General features: G+C 38.7%; 1 protein-coding gene across 2 annotated transcripts in view; it reads right to left on the bottom strand.

Moving 5' to 3' along the window:
- Positions 1-16,120, bottom strand: part of SLC39A9 (solute carrier family 39 member 9) — a 25,885-nt gene continuing 9,765 nt past the window's right edge. For both annotated transcript variants that reach the window (XM_064460026.1, XM_064460025.1), the window contains exons 3-7: positions 12,587-12,778; positions 10,068-10,136; positions 8,855-8,940; positions 6,118-6,252; positions 1-4,369 (exon numbers count right to left, since the gene is read on the bottom strand). In XM_064460026.1, the coding sequence (XP_064316096.1) occupies positions 4,139-4,369; positions 6,118-6,252; positions 8,855-8,940; positions 10,068-10,136; positions 12,587-12,778 (713 nt within the window). In that variant the 3' untranslated portion in view covers positions 1-4,138. The remainder of the gene's footprint in view (positions 4,370-6,117; positions 6,253-8,854; positions 8,941-10,067; positions 10,137-12,586; positions 12,779-16,120) is intronic.

Consider the following 16,120-nt stretch of genomic DNA (forward strand, 5'->3'; position numbering starts at 1 on the left):
TGCACCTAGTAAAAATTTAATATAATAAAACAAATTGAGAACAGCAACATTATTTTAACCATTCACAATTAAAGTGGAAAAATAAGGCAGCCACTCATGGAATGATTTGTGTACAAATGGTTTGAAAAAAAAAAAAGAGACATTAAAATTACAGTTCCATACATGGAGTCAAGTAAACAGCAATGACCACACAATGGTTTTCCCTGGAAAGCCAAGGCTGCTAAGAGATGTTATAAAAGGACAGTAAGAAGAAAAAAAAAAAGATTTATTTTAATTTTAAAAGAAGTTGGAGGTGAACAGGAATCTGAAATTCATCATAAATTGTCCCACCATACCACAACCGCTCCTCCTCCTTCCACCCCCAACAGAATAAAATAGACTTCCTTCCTCTTCTTCTTCTTCTTCTTCCCAAGCCCCAGCATAGAACGGGAAGGGAACAAAGCAACATTTATTCCACACCATCTCTCATTCTGCAGAGCTGACACCACACGGACACATCTGCTACTGTCAAAAGCTCCTTGAAGGCTCCGAACTAGTTCCTGAATAAATAAAGTCATTTTCCTGGGTCTCCTGGATAACATTAGCCTTTCACACAGTCCAACTGGAAATGGTTCTTTAAAGTTAACAGAGGGTTTCTGTGTTTAACACCCGGCCATCTGACATGCCACAACTATCAACAATTCCTGTATTGGTGTGACAGCTCAGCCATCCTCACTCAAGTTAATGTCAGTGCAGCTTCTGCATCTGTCATCAGGTGCTGAAAAAATATTTCCCTTTATACCAGAATTAGAACAGTAGAGAAAGTACCTGAACACACTGGAATTCAATGGGAACAGCTTCAGTCCAATTCCTATCCCAACTAAGAAGTCATTAACTAAAAAAAAAAAAACCTGATAAAAAGATTATAGATTTCCTAGAAAGATTTACAGAAGAGGGATGTGGCTGGCACTTGGTTTAAAGCATTACCTACTAGACCTGCTGCCACCTACCTCACAGAAAACACAGGCAGAGATGGCTATTACAGAGAGAGTAAGAGGAATTTGTTTGTACCAAGGTCCCCTGAGGAACAGAAAATTATACCAGATAGCCCAGACTACAGGCAGTACTTGCATTTATGGTGCCAGATGGGGATATAGGTAAAAAAGGGGATATGATGAAATGGACTACTTTAATTCATTAAAATACTCTCCCTCAAGAAAATCATCCTCCTTGTGGAACCAACAATTTGGAAAGGTTTAATCATTTAAAATTTCATATTCTCCTTATCACATAACCAAAAGCTTCCTTAGTCCCTGCAGTTTCAGCTACAGAATTGAAAATAATAATTCAACCCAATAACAGACACAGCCAAAAGAAAATGCTGTTGCTGCTTCTAACTGGGGGGAGGAAGGGAAAAATCACAGAAGTCTTCTGTCACTTAACTGATGCCAAAATGAAAAGTATGTATTAGAATTTTTGTGCCAATTTTAAGTTGCCAATGTTTTCACTTAAAATCTCTCACCTGCTGCTATAACTTAGCCTCTATAGTTCATGTATCATTAAACTGAGCGTTACTATTTCTGGTGTCTGCCCCAAAAATTGGAAACATGATCTGAGGGACAGGAGAAAAGACAGACAGGATGTCTCAGCAGTGGCACCTCTTATGATTAATACGCCAAAAGTTATGTCAGCAGTGAAAAGGCTGGCTGTCACACCCTCATCAGTATGCACTCATCCATATAAGAAGGTACTATCCACATGCTCCCAGGCTGGAACAAAAAGCATGAAATGGGACCTTACCTACACACCTCCCTAAACTGTTGCTATTGTAATACACAAAATGAGGCATTAGTGTAACACAGTCAGGATGCCAGCTTGACTAGTGGGGTGGGGTGCCATCATACAGGTGGTAGTTTGAAGAAAAAAAAACTACTGTTTTACGAAATATAAGAACCTGATGCTGCACTAAGCTATCTCCTGCTTCTGCTGCAGATCTTGCAACCTCTCCAGCTTTTGGAAACAGTTCAGTTATGTGGAAAGATAAAGCAAGGTAAAATAGTGAAATTATCAAGGAAGAGGTTACTGACGGGGCAATCGGGAATATTCAGATGCTTCTATATCACATTCAGATGATGTGTATCATTTGCATGTAGCTGTAATCTGTATCACTGAACTTTTTAAATAGGTAACTTACTGGTTGCATATGTATGTTAAAAAAGGTTTAAGAATGTGCAAGAGAGGATCTCATCCATGTGACTAATTTTGCAGTAGCTTTTCAGAACAGAATTAACTTTTGAAAGTCTAATGTCAAAAATGCTTGTTGACACCTGATACACTAATTCTGTCTGAAAACACTGTCTTGTGGGAAGAGACTATTTCTAACAATTTTGCATTGATTTTACACAGTAAAACACACAAATGAACAAGCACTCCTGAGGATCAATACTAGGTTCAATCCTGGGATACACCGGTATTGTTACAAAGCCAACTGACAAGGCAATCACTAGTCCAAGAGCCAGGCCATACCTGTTATTGAACTAGTAGACAAACAGGACAAAGACAAAAACGTAAAGAAGTTAGATGCACAATGGCCTGTGTAGTATAAGTAATAAATGGCATGAAAAACAAACACTCTCATTCAAATGGAAACAAGAAGCACTTCAGTTAAGAAGATATTTCAAGCCCTGAAAATCCATTTCAAACAAAAAAATCAAAATAAAAATATATTTGGCAATGTTATCTTTAAAAAGTGCAGCCAGAGTATAGCTTAAAAAGGGGTACAGGATTAAGAAGTTTTCCCCTGAAGAAAGTATTTTATGTTGAGTCTGTGCATGTCAAGCATTCCTGATTTTTCAATGTACTACAGTTATTAGTGTATAATATGTTTTGCATAAGAGAAATGGTGCCTGACAAGATAAGGCTGTGCCCTGGAAAGGGAGGGAGGGGTCTTTATCACTCTCTGCAGTGAGAGGCATCTGCAGTAGGCAATAAGTCCTCCAATAGATTCACCAGAATTAATGATTATCAGTAAGGGGCAAACTCACAATTCCCACTCCCAAATGAAAAGCAAAATACCTAACAGGACTGCTGGAACCCACCAGTTTGGTCTTTGTTTGCTGGGGTTGTTTTTTGGTTTTTTTTGCTTAGAACTGCTTTAGGAACACTTTGTACTATCTGCAGCATAAATATTTAACTAAACATTTGTTTTGTTAGCCTTAATACCTTTTATTTAATGAAAAAAACCCACATACCCCCAGATTTCCGCATTTCACTTTCAAAAATGACTCCTCAAAGTCCAGAACAGCTCGATTTTAAAGGACACATTGGATATCTCTCTCAATAGTAGCAGTAGTGTAATCGCAGTACCCAATTACCTAATTGTCACTAACATTTTCGGTGCCTACACTTTACTGCCTTGGCAGAAGACCATCTCCCAAGAAATACTGCCTTTTTAAAATCTATGCATAGACAAGCAAAATTATATTCTCCTTGCTTCTATCCTTTGTCTTATATAATGGAATATACTGCAAAATTCATTTGTACTTTCTTAACCAGCTGATTTTCTACTTGAACCCTACACTTTGTCTACTTCATTTCTTTCCTATCAGCGACACCCCTGTGACAATAGCAGTGTTGTCCAGAATTCTAAGTGTAGCCCATTTTTGCAATACAATTAGTGACAAACATTACAAGGACCAGTTGCGTAGTCAGAACAACATAGAACTGATGGGGGACAGTCCCCTTCTTCATTAGTAAGCCTTCAACCTCTCACAAGGCAGCCATCCTTTGTTTTTGCTCTCAGCTGTGAAAGCTAATTGCAGGATACTTTGGTGATTGCAGTTTCTTGATGAGTCACTATGTTCTTCCCCACTCACCTTTCTAAAACTCCAAATTCCATCTTCCCTGAGAATAGGGCCAGAAGTAACAATTAAAATAGCAAATGTCTTCAGAAAAGAAAGCTACATAGAATTTATGTCTGGCTGCCAAAGTACATTTTGCTACACTACAAACTTTCCCACTATTCCTCATTTTGTAATCAATGTTCCCTCTGAACTCCATAAAGTGGATGGGATGGATGATGGGTAAGAGACAATGATAAAGGGAGCAGCCAACATTTACTGCTCACGTCAGATCAAGGAGAACAGTGAAATTAGAGCATCTAGTGATGGTGTCCAATGGACAAAACTAGAGGAATAAGGCATCCTAATACTAGGGCTGCCACCTCCAGACGACTGAGTCCTTTTCCTCCAGTTGATTCAGGTTTGTGGCTATGAGCAATTCCTCCTACTTCTGGGAGGACGTGAACTGTGGCAACGTAAAGAAAAGTCCCAGCAGAAAACAGCATAGCAACTCCGGTGGCATTGACTTCTGAAAGGGCTTCTTTGCTGCTCTGAAATGGGAAAAAAAAAAAGAAACCACAACAAAAACCCAAACAGAAAGAGCAAAAAAAAGTAGATAAGCACAAGTTCTTCAATGTTAAAAAAATTATTTAAGTGTCCAGACACAGTAGCATTTCTATCATCTTGCAATAACAACAGTTTAACGTGTTGCACTTTATGTGTAGTAACTGGCATTCTAAAGTTCATGTGGGGGCAGAAGGACACCTCTTATTCTAATTAGTTCACTTCAGACTTCTAGGAGCCCTTAACAGAAGAAAAAAAAGTCAGCCTGTGCAGAAGCATTTTGTTTGATCTCAGAGCAACATACAAAATGTCAAAATGACAAAACATGCTTTGAAATAAAATAAAATTCAGATTGCAAAGCCACAATTTTTAGGAAAGAGCCTCAAGACTGACTTTTTTTTTTTCCTTTTTCTAAACAAATAGTTCAAATTAGATGTCAGCCTTTAAATATCTAGTCCCCTGCTGGTCAGAGGAAGAATTGCTAGATTTAAGTCCCAAATCATCACTCTCAGTATTTCATTTGTATGTACAAGTAAACACCCAAAACTTTTCCAGAATTTCCATGCCAGCTTCATTAAGAAATGCATCTTCTGGATCAAAATTGATCACCCCTTCACATTTATATTAGGATTAAGATCATGCTCCACATCATTTAATGTAATGAAATGCAAACCCTCTCATAACTGTTCTAAAATGCTTCTTGAACAATTTCCAACTCAAGTGTGATGTTAGTTCTCTGGTATATTCTCAGGTTATTTTTCCAAAGAGCAGAGATACATCTTCTGCTCTGGAATTATACCACCACTTCAACAGCCTTTATGCCTTACCAATTCCATGTTCTTTCTGAAGGGCAAAATGCAAAACCAACACTTAGTAAGCCTACACCAAAAAAACGCTCAAACAGCATTCTAATTTCTATTTACAAACCCAACTGTTTCTGCCATCCCCTGTACTGCAATATCAAACATAACTCCTTTCCAGCAAGCAAAGGGATTAGCCCAGATGATTGACTTAATCTTTCCTCTCATGCCTTGAGATCAAGTTAGATTCTTTAGGACACAACACCACAGTGTGTCAACAGCACGGCTCACAGCAGTTAGAAATACAGGGCTGTCATAGGAAATGCTATGAAAAGCAGAAACGTTTGTACAGAGATGATACTCATGTGCAGTGGCCCATTTCACAGGCCATTTATTGTATAGAACCAAGACATGACTATGCTTTCAGAAGTATGAGAGGCAAAAAGGCTGTTCTAGCTGAGGATTCAACTTCTGACACAGTGTGATCTTCACAGACTTTGAATATATAGGAACAATTTTGGGATGGTGGGGGACACCAGCAAAGATTTTTTTTGCCTGTATATTAAAATAAGAATGCATTCAGCAACACTGAAGATTACTCAGTTATATAGTCGTCAGATAAAATCTTGTATATGAGTAAATAGTCAAGTTCTCAGCGGGGAGCAGTAGAAAGGAGAAAAGACAGAAGTCAGACTTCTAAAAAAACCTACACAATACTCTATGAGGAGTTATATCACTGGTTCTGACAGAAAGCATGGATTATTGTTTCACACATTCACGTTGCTACCTTTTTATCCACTTTTTTTAAAAAGATCTCCATTCTGCTAATTTTTTCAAGGAGTTCGGAATTATGTTCTAGGAAACTTGTACGATATTCCTTCCCCCAAACTTCATTACTAAGCTACATTTTGGGCAGAACAAAATCACATACCTACCTTGCTTAGCCCTAAGTATGTCACCATTGACATAACAGGTGCTGCTAACGCAAAGACCAGCAAGTGTTTTCTAATTCGATTCCGTTCCAGCCCAGCATGCATCAGGAAGGAAACCAGGCCAAAGGCAGCTGGTGCCTGCAAAAAACAATATTCACTGGTAATACTTCTATTCACTTCTAAAATCCCTTGAAATCCAAGATAAAGTTGAAATACAGCTTAACATGTTGAAATGCACTGAATTGGAAGAAATTCAGGGAGAGTGCTAGTATGTTGCAGTTAACCCAAATCAACAGAATTCTGCAGACAGCCCTACCTTAACAGTACCCAATGGAAAACCATGTTCTGGCTATCAGAGTACAGCTATTTGTGTAGCCATTATAAACATTAAAATGATCATTCTGACTTGAGTCATTGCTACAATCCTTAAGTCTCCATTAACTCATGTAACTTTTTTTTTGTCCTGATACTACTGCGCATACTTAGATGGACAGTTTATCTACAGCAGAAAAATCTACAATTATTATGGGGGGAAAAAATCCAAGATAGGTAACTGTCAGCCTCCACAGGAACAAACACTTAAGGGCTCTTTTGATTAGTTCATCATTCAGTTTCATTTCTGTTCCCACTGGGAAGCAAACAAATACTTCCTTCTCCCTCTGCTGGCATCCAGTTTCTTATACACAAGGCATAGCTGCCCTACCACTCACAGAATTTACTACATTTTTGCTCACATTAAACCAATGGCAGTCCACCCTGACATTTTTGAGATAAGACAAACTAAAATATATTGAGTACTTTTTATACACCAAATCTTTTTTTTTTTAAACCTAGGAGGAGGAAACCATGAGCAAAGGAAGAAAAGATGAGAAAGACAAAAGCATCAGTCAGGATCAGGAGACCAGAAAAATAAAAAAGATATCAGAGAAATAAACTCTTCTTTCAATATCAAATATCTTTTGATAATCTTTAATAGGATAAATTTCTCTTCTAAAATTTTACTATTTCAGAAGTCAATTTGAGCATTAAGAGTAATAAAAGCAAGTTTCACTTGGCAATAGCCATAAACTCAGCTTCACAGCAAGATGTGACATTGACATTGCCACCTTTGAAGAGGGTTATGCAAACTACCATTTATTGTATGAACAGTGAAGAAAAGACACCCTAGATCTGGGTTTCCTAACATTTTGAGCATGCAATTATGCAAGCAAGATTTTTGTATGAATGTTTGATTAATATATGCATGTACTACCGTAAGTCAAATAAGTACTGGCACACATGTTTAGAACCTATATAGCTAATAGGTATCTTTGCACAAATATTAGAAAACAGATCTTCCCATCTTTGCCATGGATTTAGCTGGGATGGAGTTAGTTTTCCTTCACTGTAGCTGGTATAGTGCTGTGTTTTGGACTTGGTACGAAAACAATGTTGATAACACACTGATGTTTTAGTTGTTGCTGGGTAGTGCTTACACTAATCAAGGACTTTTCTAGCTTCCCATGCTCTGCCGGGTGCACAAGAGGCCAGCAGTAGAGGGGGCACAGCCAAGAGAGCAGATCCAACTGGCCAAAGGGATATTCCATATCATACGACATCATGCCCAGTATATTAACTGGGGGTAGTTGGCCAGGGGACGCAGCGATTGTGGCTCAGGGACCAGCAGCGTCAGTCGGCAAGTGGTGAGTGGTTGCATCACTTATGGTTGTTTTTTTTTTCCTGGCTTCATTTCTCTCATTATTTTCCTTTTTTATATTATCATTATCATAATCATTATTATAATCATTACCATTATCACTATTTTATTTTCATTATTAAACTTCTCTCAACCCACAAGTTTTCTTGTTTTTGCTCTTCCAATTCTGTCCCCCATCCCACTGGGATTGGGGGAGTGAGCAAGTGACTGAGTAGTGTTTAGTTGTTGACTGGGGCTAAACCATGACAATCTCCAGAAGTCAGTTTGCCAGTTACCGTCAGAAAACATGGAAAATTTTTTCCTGCAGAAATAGCATGTGACCGATGTCGAAGCTACTACAATAACAGAGGTAACCAGAAGTTGTAATTTAGTACTCTGATATCAAGTGGTTTCAAAAAACTAACGCTTTAAACATTAAAACTTTTTGTATCAAATATCCTTCCCATTTTCTTAACATCAAAGAACAAACACACTGTTGTAATCAGCATAAAACTGCTTTTCCTCGTTGAATACACTAGCATATAGCTTTGTGCTTCACACACTAGAACTCCTCTGAATATATCTCTTACGACAGTAGGACTCTTGGAGGGTTTTGTTTGGTTGGTTTTTAAAAAAAAACAAACCAACCAGAAAACACACCATCACACTAGCTTCAGAAAAAGTCAGTGTGAAGCAGCCACATTTCTTCATGAGCTGATCTTCTATCCCTGTTTTTGGGACACTTCCCCCAATCACAGCAACCAAGGTAGGCAGTAGGCAGTCAGAATTCCCTCTTTTGTACCCCATTCAGACTTAGCATCCATCATTTGCTATTCTGTCATACATCATACCAATGCTTTTTGGTCCTTGAAGCCGTACTCTTAACCTGTTCATACATCATACCAATGCTTTTTGGTCCTTGAAGCCGTACTCTTAACCTGTTCATTTCAACAGTGTTACACATTTCCAGATTAAATCACTAAGGAAAACTAAGAACTTTAGTAATTTCCATATGCTTTAACCGTCTTTTAAAGAACGACTAATATTTTTTGCATGATGACTTACCTTGTGCAACATAATCGCAACAAACACTATCAGCTGGACACTAGTTTGAGAAGTAGAAGCTGCTGCACCCAATGCAACACCATCAGCTGAAACAAGAGTGCAAATTCATGGATTATTCCTCTGCATCAGTTTCAACTTTCCCACCCCTCAATGGCTGACAGTACAAAACGTTTATGTGAGAAGTCTGTTATTCAAAATGCCGTTCACAATACCAACTCCACACATGATTCCACTCCCCTTTGTTTCTTAAGCCACCATTTCAGGATTTCAGACAACCCTCAACAGGAGCTGTTTCGTATCTCCCAAGACCATAAAAACTATACTGAGACTCTGTTCAGTATTGAGACACTCTGACAAATTAGAACCAGGTAACAAATTATTTTAGTCTTCTGTAGTAGAAGCGGCTTCCTGTTTAAATTTTTTAAATCTGATTTAAATTCTAAACATTAAAAGAATCTTAATTATTACATTTGAAAGTTTATTTAAAAGATAAATACTATTGTAAATACTATTAATCATTTAACAACTATATTGTCTAAATGAAAAGGATACTATATTAATCCTTAATATATAGTCACTTCATTTAATGAAGAAATATCTTTTTGATCAAGATCTTGTGACTTACCCAGACCATAGCTTTCAGAGAGATTAAAAACCGTCATATTTACCCTGCACATATATGATGAAGAATTACAACATGAACATCGGTTGACTGCAACATGTGTCACTTTTTTGGTCCTTGCAAGTCAGCCCAAATGTGTTTCAGTCAAATCTTTGCACTCCATCCTATAATGTCCTTTTTCTCCCCACAAGATACTATTTTTTTTAAACTTAATATTTTTTTTAAAATAACAACATAATTCAACTGACAAGCAAACCAAAAGGTGTTTCATGATACTTATCAAGTGTGTTAGCACGTACTGAAATTTAGCAGCTAAAGCAGCCAAAGGAATTGAAAAGGAAGAGAATGAGCATCACACAACTTTTCTGATGTTTTCAGAATGTTCCATGCAACATTCTGAGCACTGGAGTATGTTTCCCTAGTAAGTTTTGGGGAAGATCCTTAGTTCACCCTGGGTGTTTTTCACTTTTTTTTGTTTGTGGTTTGGGGTTTTTTTTGGGGGGTTGTTTTGTTTTGTTTTTTATAAAAAGCCACCTACAAAAACAAAACCCAAGTGTTTTTGCCAAGTGCTAACAATGGGTCCTACATTACCTGCAGCATGGACTACTAGTCCCAGCGTTGTGGTGATTTTGGAGTTGCCTGATCTTGCAGCTTCTGGATCTGAAATGGTTGGGAGGAAAGTTCGGATGAAGAGAATACATAAATTACACTGGAAGAAAAATTTTAAAGTATCGCTGCATGTCTCTACCAGCTGCTTCAGCACTTATATTCTAAATTATCAGCTTTTGTATTGCTGCATTAGATTTACTGTAAAATAGTCTGATACCTAACACCTTCAAGTAACGTTTGAAGAACTTAAAGTTCTGCCAACGAACAAGTGACAGAATCATAGACAATTCTTCACAATTTACACAATCATTGATACAGGCAGAAACAATTGTTTTTCTTAACCTCCTGAAACCAAATGTTAAAGTTCTGTGCTACCAAGGGGAAGAAAAACTAGTTTTGCATCCCCAGAATCCAGAGCTGCTCCAAAGAGACAGGATCATTTTTCCCCGCATAGCCCAACATTGGCATCTTCCTTCAGGTGACAGTCTGAGGCAGTCTCTGTCACACTGATTCTCTTGACAATTCTTAGTAAGCAATAAATTCTATCTGTCACAGCAGCAGTTGCAAAGATTTCCCGCCAGCATTATACACCATGGAGAAGGAATGCAGCCAGTGCTGCTCGAGATCCAGAGTTTTGACTGCAATTGTTTGACAACTACTCTGAGGACTTTTACAGGTTAGCTCATTATATAGCACAATAGGGCAACATCCACCACTATGCAATCAGCTGTTATGAAGAATCACTGCAATGAACAGGGCAGATAAGTCCTACACAAGTACAGAAAGATCTTATTCTATTGTTTAACTCCAAACAGTTGAACAGCTGTTAATTATACTAGCAGTCAGTAAGCCGACTGCAAGCATAACTACACAGCTACTTTAATAAGCCTGCACTGCTGCCAAAATGGAAAGTCCAGTCCTGTTCCTTTCCTCCTGCCTGTACCCCTGCCCTCCAGTCTCTCCGTGCCCAGGCACCCACGTAGTTGCCCAGCGGATCAGATCAAGTAAGTGAGGTGGCTAAAAACTAATGTATTCTCTTCAGTCAGATTGATCTTCTGAATCAAGCAGAGTCTATTTGAGCAATTAATTGCACAAGCTGTATTTGGATGACTGTGATGGCATGTCAAATATGACGAGATATTCACAACGAACATTTCTTAAATTTGTTTTGGATTGGCCAGAACTAAGCACGAAGAGAGGGTTCACACTTGATTTCATACCTCCATTCTGGCCTACACTGTCTAGTTTAGACAAAGTAAAATCTAGCTACTTGGAAGACAACAAAACTACCAGATGCTGGCTCAAATGAGAAAAAAAATGTTTTGTTCAGTAGCTTTAAAAAAAAATATCAAAAACACTACTGCATTTCCTGTGACAGAGGTACAGACTAGATAAGACTTTACTTACTATCCTATTTTATAGTGTGTACCTCCAATCACATGACTACAGTCATAGCCAATTTTCTCCTGGCATTTGCTCTGATCAGAGACATAGGAAAGGGTCAAAACCTGTACAGACCAAGGATTCTCCTGGCAGTTGCTCACCTGCATCCTCTTGTCATCCTGCCTGCCACTGTTTCCTTTGAAAAGCTTTGAAAGTTGGCTGGCCATGGCTGTGGCTCCATTGATGCTTCTCCAGGAACATAAAGGTAAGACAGTCCCTGCACTGGCCTCCCACCTGTCCCACCACACTAACTCCATATGGGCAGTTCACAGTGCAGCTGCACAAATGCTAAGGATCCAACCAAAAAAATATCCCCCTTCCTTTGCACATGTTTTACTTTTCCTTCAAGATCAACTCCCTAATTTTTCAGGGCCAAATTCCATCATCAGAGAAGATTATGTGGGAGAAAATGGGTAGCCAAAGGCAATAAAATACCTTTTCAGAAGACAAAACAACTTTGGTGCATTTCAAGCTACAGTCTGAGCATTAAGTCACAGGCAGGAAACAAAGGCAACTGCAGGCATTTTGAGAGTATTGCAACGAAGTTGAGAAATCTTTGAACAGGACATATTTTGAAGTAAGTGAGGCTCCAGACTAGTGTGGGAGTCCAGCTGTGCACTTACAGAAAAGGACCAGAGCTTACACCTAGTCATTCCTGCAGTCTTAAGAAAACTTCTTGTTCTTTCCAAGTCTTGCCTACACATATGACAATTAAGTAGGAAAAACAAAGATAAAACTAACTTGAAGTTTTTTTGAAAGCCAAAGAAAACCCCTATGGGTGATACTGTAAAACAGACTCAAGTGACAAGTCGCCCTCCACCCCGACACCATATATGCTTGGACAGTTTTTTAATGTTAGCAAAGCAAGATCTCAAATTATGCTGAATTCCAGAACAGAATTCCAGCACAAACATTTCACACAGACCTTGCTTTATGTTTGTAAAGCACCTATTGAAACTCTGGACTTGACTGGTCAAATCCCAGTAGCATTCAAAAAAAATTACAACTTGCTAATTGAGGCTAATTAGCAAGTCTAATTGAAGTGAATCTTTACTTACCATCTGTAGGGTGCATGTGAGAGCTGCCTATCTGGTCCACCAACAGCATGAAGACAAAGCCGAGGACAAGGGACACACCAATGTAGGCGTGCAACCGGGAATGGTCATGGCCATGCTCATGTACAACCGGGATTTCCACTACCTTCTCAGACTCAATCACATGCTGCATCTCGCTCACCGGGTGATGCTTCCCTGCAGCAAGCAAGCAAACAGATTGAGACAGGGGACTAAACACGACATGGTCACTTTTCTCCTCCTTTGCTGTAAGCGTTTCTCATGCTTTCTTGGATAAGACACAGAAGTCCTCATTTAAGGTCAGTCTTAGACCATTTACTTAGAGAAGTACACAGTTGTCTGGTTGGCCTCTCCCCATATCTCTTCAGCGTGGAAAAGCAAACAAAGCATTAATACTTGATAAGCCAGGCTACTTTGTTTAAACACTGTATTTTAAGTACAAGTTGATTGATAAAAATTGCTGAATAATTCCTTTTTTAATTGAAGTTGCCAGTTTTGTCATTATTTAAAGACACTGTCAAGCAGTTAATTCACAATCTTCATTTAAGCAAGAAAATACAGGATGAGGAGATAAAATAGGTTCCATCCACTACAAGATCTAATGCAATCTTTAGGATGATGAACTTTGTATCTCAAAGTGTCAGTCTCTAGTTAAACAAGTTAGCATTGATACACTTCATTGATACTGACTAGAACAGTTACGTCAGCACAGTGTCCTAGAAATGTCAGTACCATCCTAGAAACCTAAAGTCCAAGCCCTGGGGTTGAATGTTGTGTGGTTGTTTCCTTTCCCTACACAAGCTTCAATTCCATGCCCAACCCAAGACATTTACTTTGTCTCACTGACAAGGTGAGCTCAGAATGACTAAAATCTAAGGAGAAAGACGACGGCTGGACAGGTTCTTAGTTAAGTTTCCATGGTATAAAATGCTTTATTTGGTGCACAGTTCACAAATTAAAAACATTTTCAAATATGTCTCTACCTATGATGGCTTTTAGAAAGCAGAGATACAATAACTATACCAACTTTTATAGGTTGCCTTTTGCCCAGCACATATGATCTTTATCACAAGCAAATACCACACACACAAAATCCCCACCAATTTCAACAGAAATTACATCATCCTCACTCTGAATTTTCACAGGCTGAAAGAGAAAGGGGAAGGTTTTGCATTTAACATTTCCAGTGGTCTTCAGCCTAGTGGCTCCCAAGACCCACAAGATCCTCCAACCTTGCTCATGACCACAGGAAACTACTGCTTCTGCAATCCCATCTGACAGAGAGGGCAAACAACGTCCAGATGTACATAGCTTTTTCAGTATTGGCCACCAAAGATTAGCAAGTGTTACTTAGTATATTTATGTGAAAGAGATTTAATAAAGCTTTTTTTTTTTAAGCAAAATTCTCAATATAAGCAAAGAATCACATCTAAGCCTTCTTCTGCCAACAGCATACAGAAACACACTGTTAGAAAGGTGCAAGAAAAGATAAGGAATAGGGAATTTTGAATTAAGTTCCCAGATAACATATAGAGCACAGTAGACATTTGACCTCTTTGTTTCAGATCTGTGCTCACCAGAATCTTATCTTCTTTCATTCTTTTTATTTCTCCTTACAGCCCCTGGCAGATACAAGACATCAGGCTAGAAAGCCCTTTGGGTGATGCAAAGGAAGCATTTAATGCTCCTCGGCATACTTGGTAAGGTGCTTTACACACAGTAAGTATTACTCAGATGTTTCCAGTGGGAGAACAGACACAGTAGATCTACTTCCACATTGATACCTCAAGCTAAGTCAGACATCTGAGTTGCATGCTATACTCCAAGGCCCTGAACTGTTCAGTACAAGTTGCCTCCATTCCAGAACAGGGCCAACGCTTACAACCACATTTGGCAGGTTCAATTAATATTTGTAAATCTCTAATGTTCTACTAAGAAAATGTTGTTTCTTCTGTGTTTCTCTGCTAGACCCAATGATGGTATCACAGTCTCTAATTGTAATTATTTTCTTAAAGTGTCCTGTCCTTACCCTACGCTTAAAGAACATAGTTCTCACACAAGCAACCTTCCTGTAATTACATGGGAACTCAAGACAAATTTGTCTTTTGAGTAAGAAATAAAAAACAGAAAACTCCTTTGCAAAGCTCCAGTGCCCTAGAGAACATAGGCATCACAGTCCAATATAACAAAGCGGGTGAAACATTAATTTCTACTCCCTATCAAAGTAACCCTTGGCACTATAATATAATCTATGAACATGAAGAGGACTCTATCATGTTCAAATGCTTGCTCAGGAACTGTATTTTCTCTTAAGATCTGACTTGATCTTAAGTTCTGCACCTGAGGAGGAATAACCCCAGGGACCAGTACATGCTGGGGGCGAACGAAAAGAAAAGCAGCTTTGCAGGAAAGGACCTCAGGGTCCCTGCGGACACAAAGTTTACCATGAGCCAGCAGTGCACCCTGTGGCAAAAAAAAACAGGCTAAGAGTCCTAGGCTGCACCAGGAAGAGTGTTGCCAGCAGGTCAAGGGAGGCAACCCTTGCACTCTGTTCAGCACTGGTGAGGCCACACCTCGAGCGCTGGGTGCATTTGTAGGCTCCCCAGTACAAGAGACACACGGATGTACTGGAGGGGCACAAAGAGGACTACAGGGCTGGAGCATCTCTCCTGTAAGGAAAGGCTGAAAGAGTTGTAAGGCTGTTCAGCCTGGAGGAGAGAAGGCTCAGAGGGATCTTATAAATGCATATAAATACCTGATGGGAGCATGTAAATATGACAGAACCTTATCAACTGTTCCTCTCTACCCCTTTTAATTCTTCCTGAAGTTTGGGATGACCTATTTGATCTTGCCTACCAGCTGAACTCTCTCTTTTCTGAAAAACACTTCTTCCAAAGTGACTTGAAACAAAAACATGCACAAATCCCTTCTTGGTTTCACTTCATATTTCTTGCTATTTCACAGGACAGCAATGCTTTGATGACAACACGATATAGAACAACATTCATTAAGCAAACAGTTTCCATCAAAAATTCTAAAAACATCTTTTTAGTTTATTTTTTACCATGTTTAATGGTAAGAGGACTAACAGGACTAGTGCACAGCACTCAAAAGAAACTAGGATATTAACTAGATTGCTTCATTGGTCTAACAGCAAGCGATGTTTTATCAGTATGAGAACAGACAAGGCTTTTGGCAGAGTCACTACTCAGCATTGGAAAGCTTTTTGACTTTGGAACAGCTGATTTGTTCTACTTGAATCAAGGTAAGGATATTCATGTCTGAATTGATTATAATAATTACATTTCAACATAGAATTTCTTTCCTGTTTCAACCTTGCACTTTTAAAGTTAACTCTAGATAATTTTTTTTAAAGTGACAGTGCAACTTTCATGCACCTAACTTTATAAAAGAACAACATACGTTAGGGCTTTGCCAACACCTGTGGCTTAAGTGACAAAAGTAAAGCTTTTGTAATTTTGGGGAGACCATTTGGTTGGCAACTACTCTTCAGAAGTT

Source organism: Phalacrocorax carbo, chromosome 9, assembly GCF_963921805.1.
Source record: "Phalacrocorax carbo chromosome 9, bPhaCar2.1, whole genome shotgun sequence".
Taxonomy (NCBI): domain Eukaryota; kingdom Metazoa; phylum Chordata; class Aves; order Suliformes; family Phalacrocoracidae; genus Phalacrocorax; species Phalacrocorax carbo.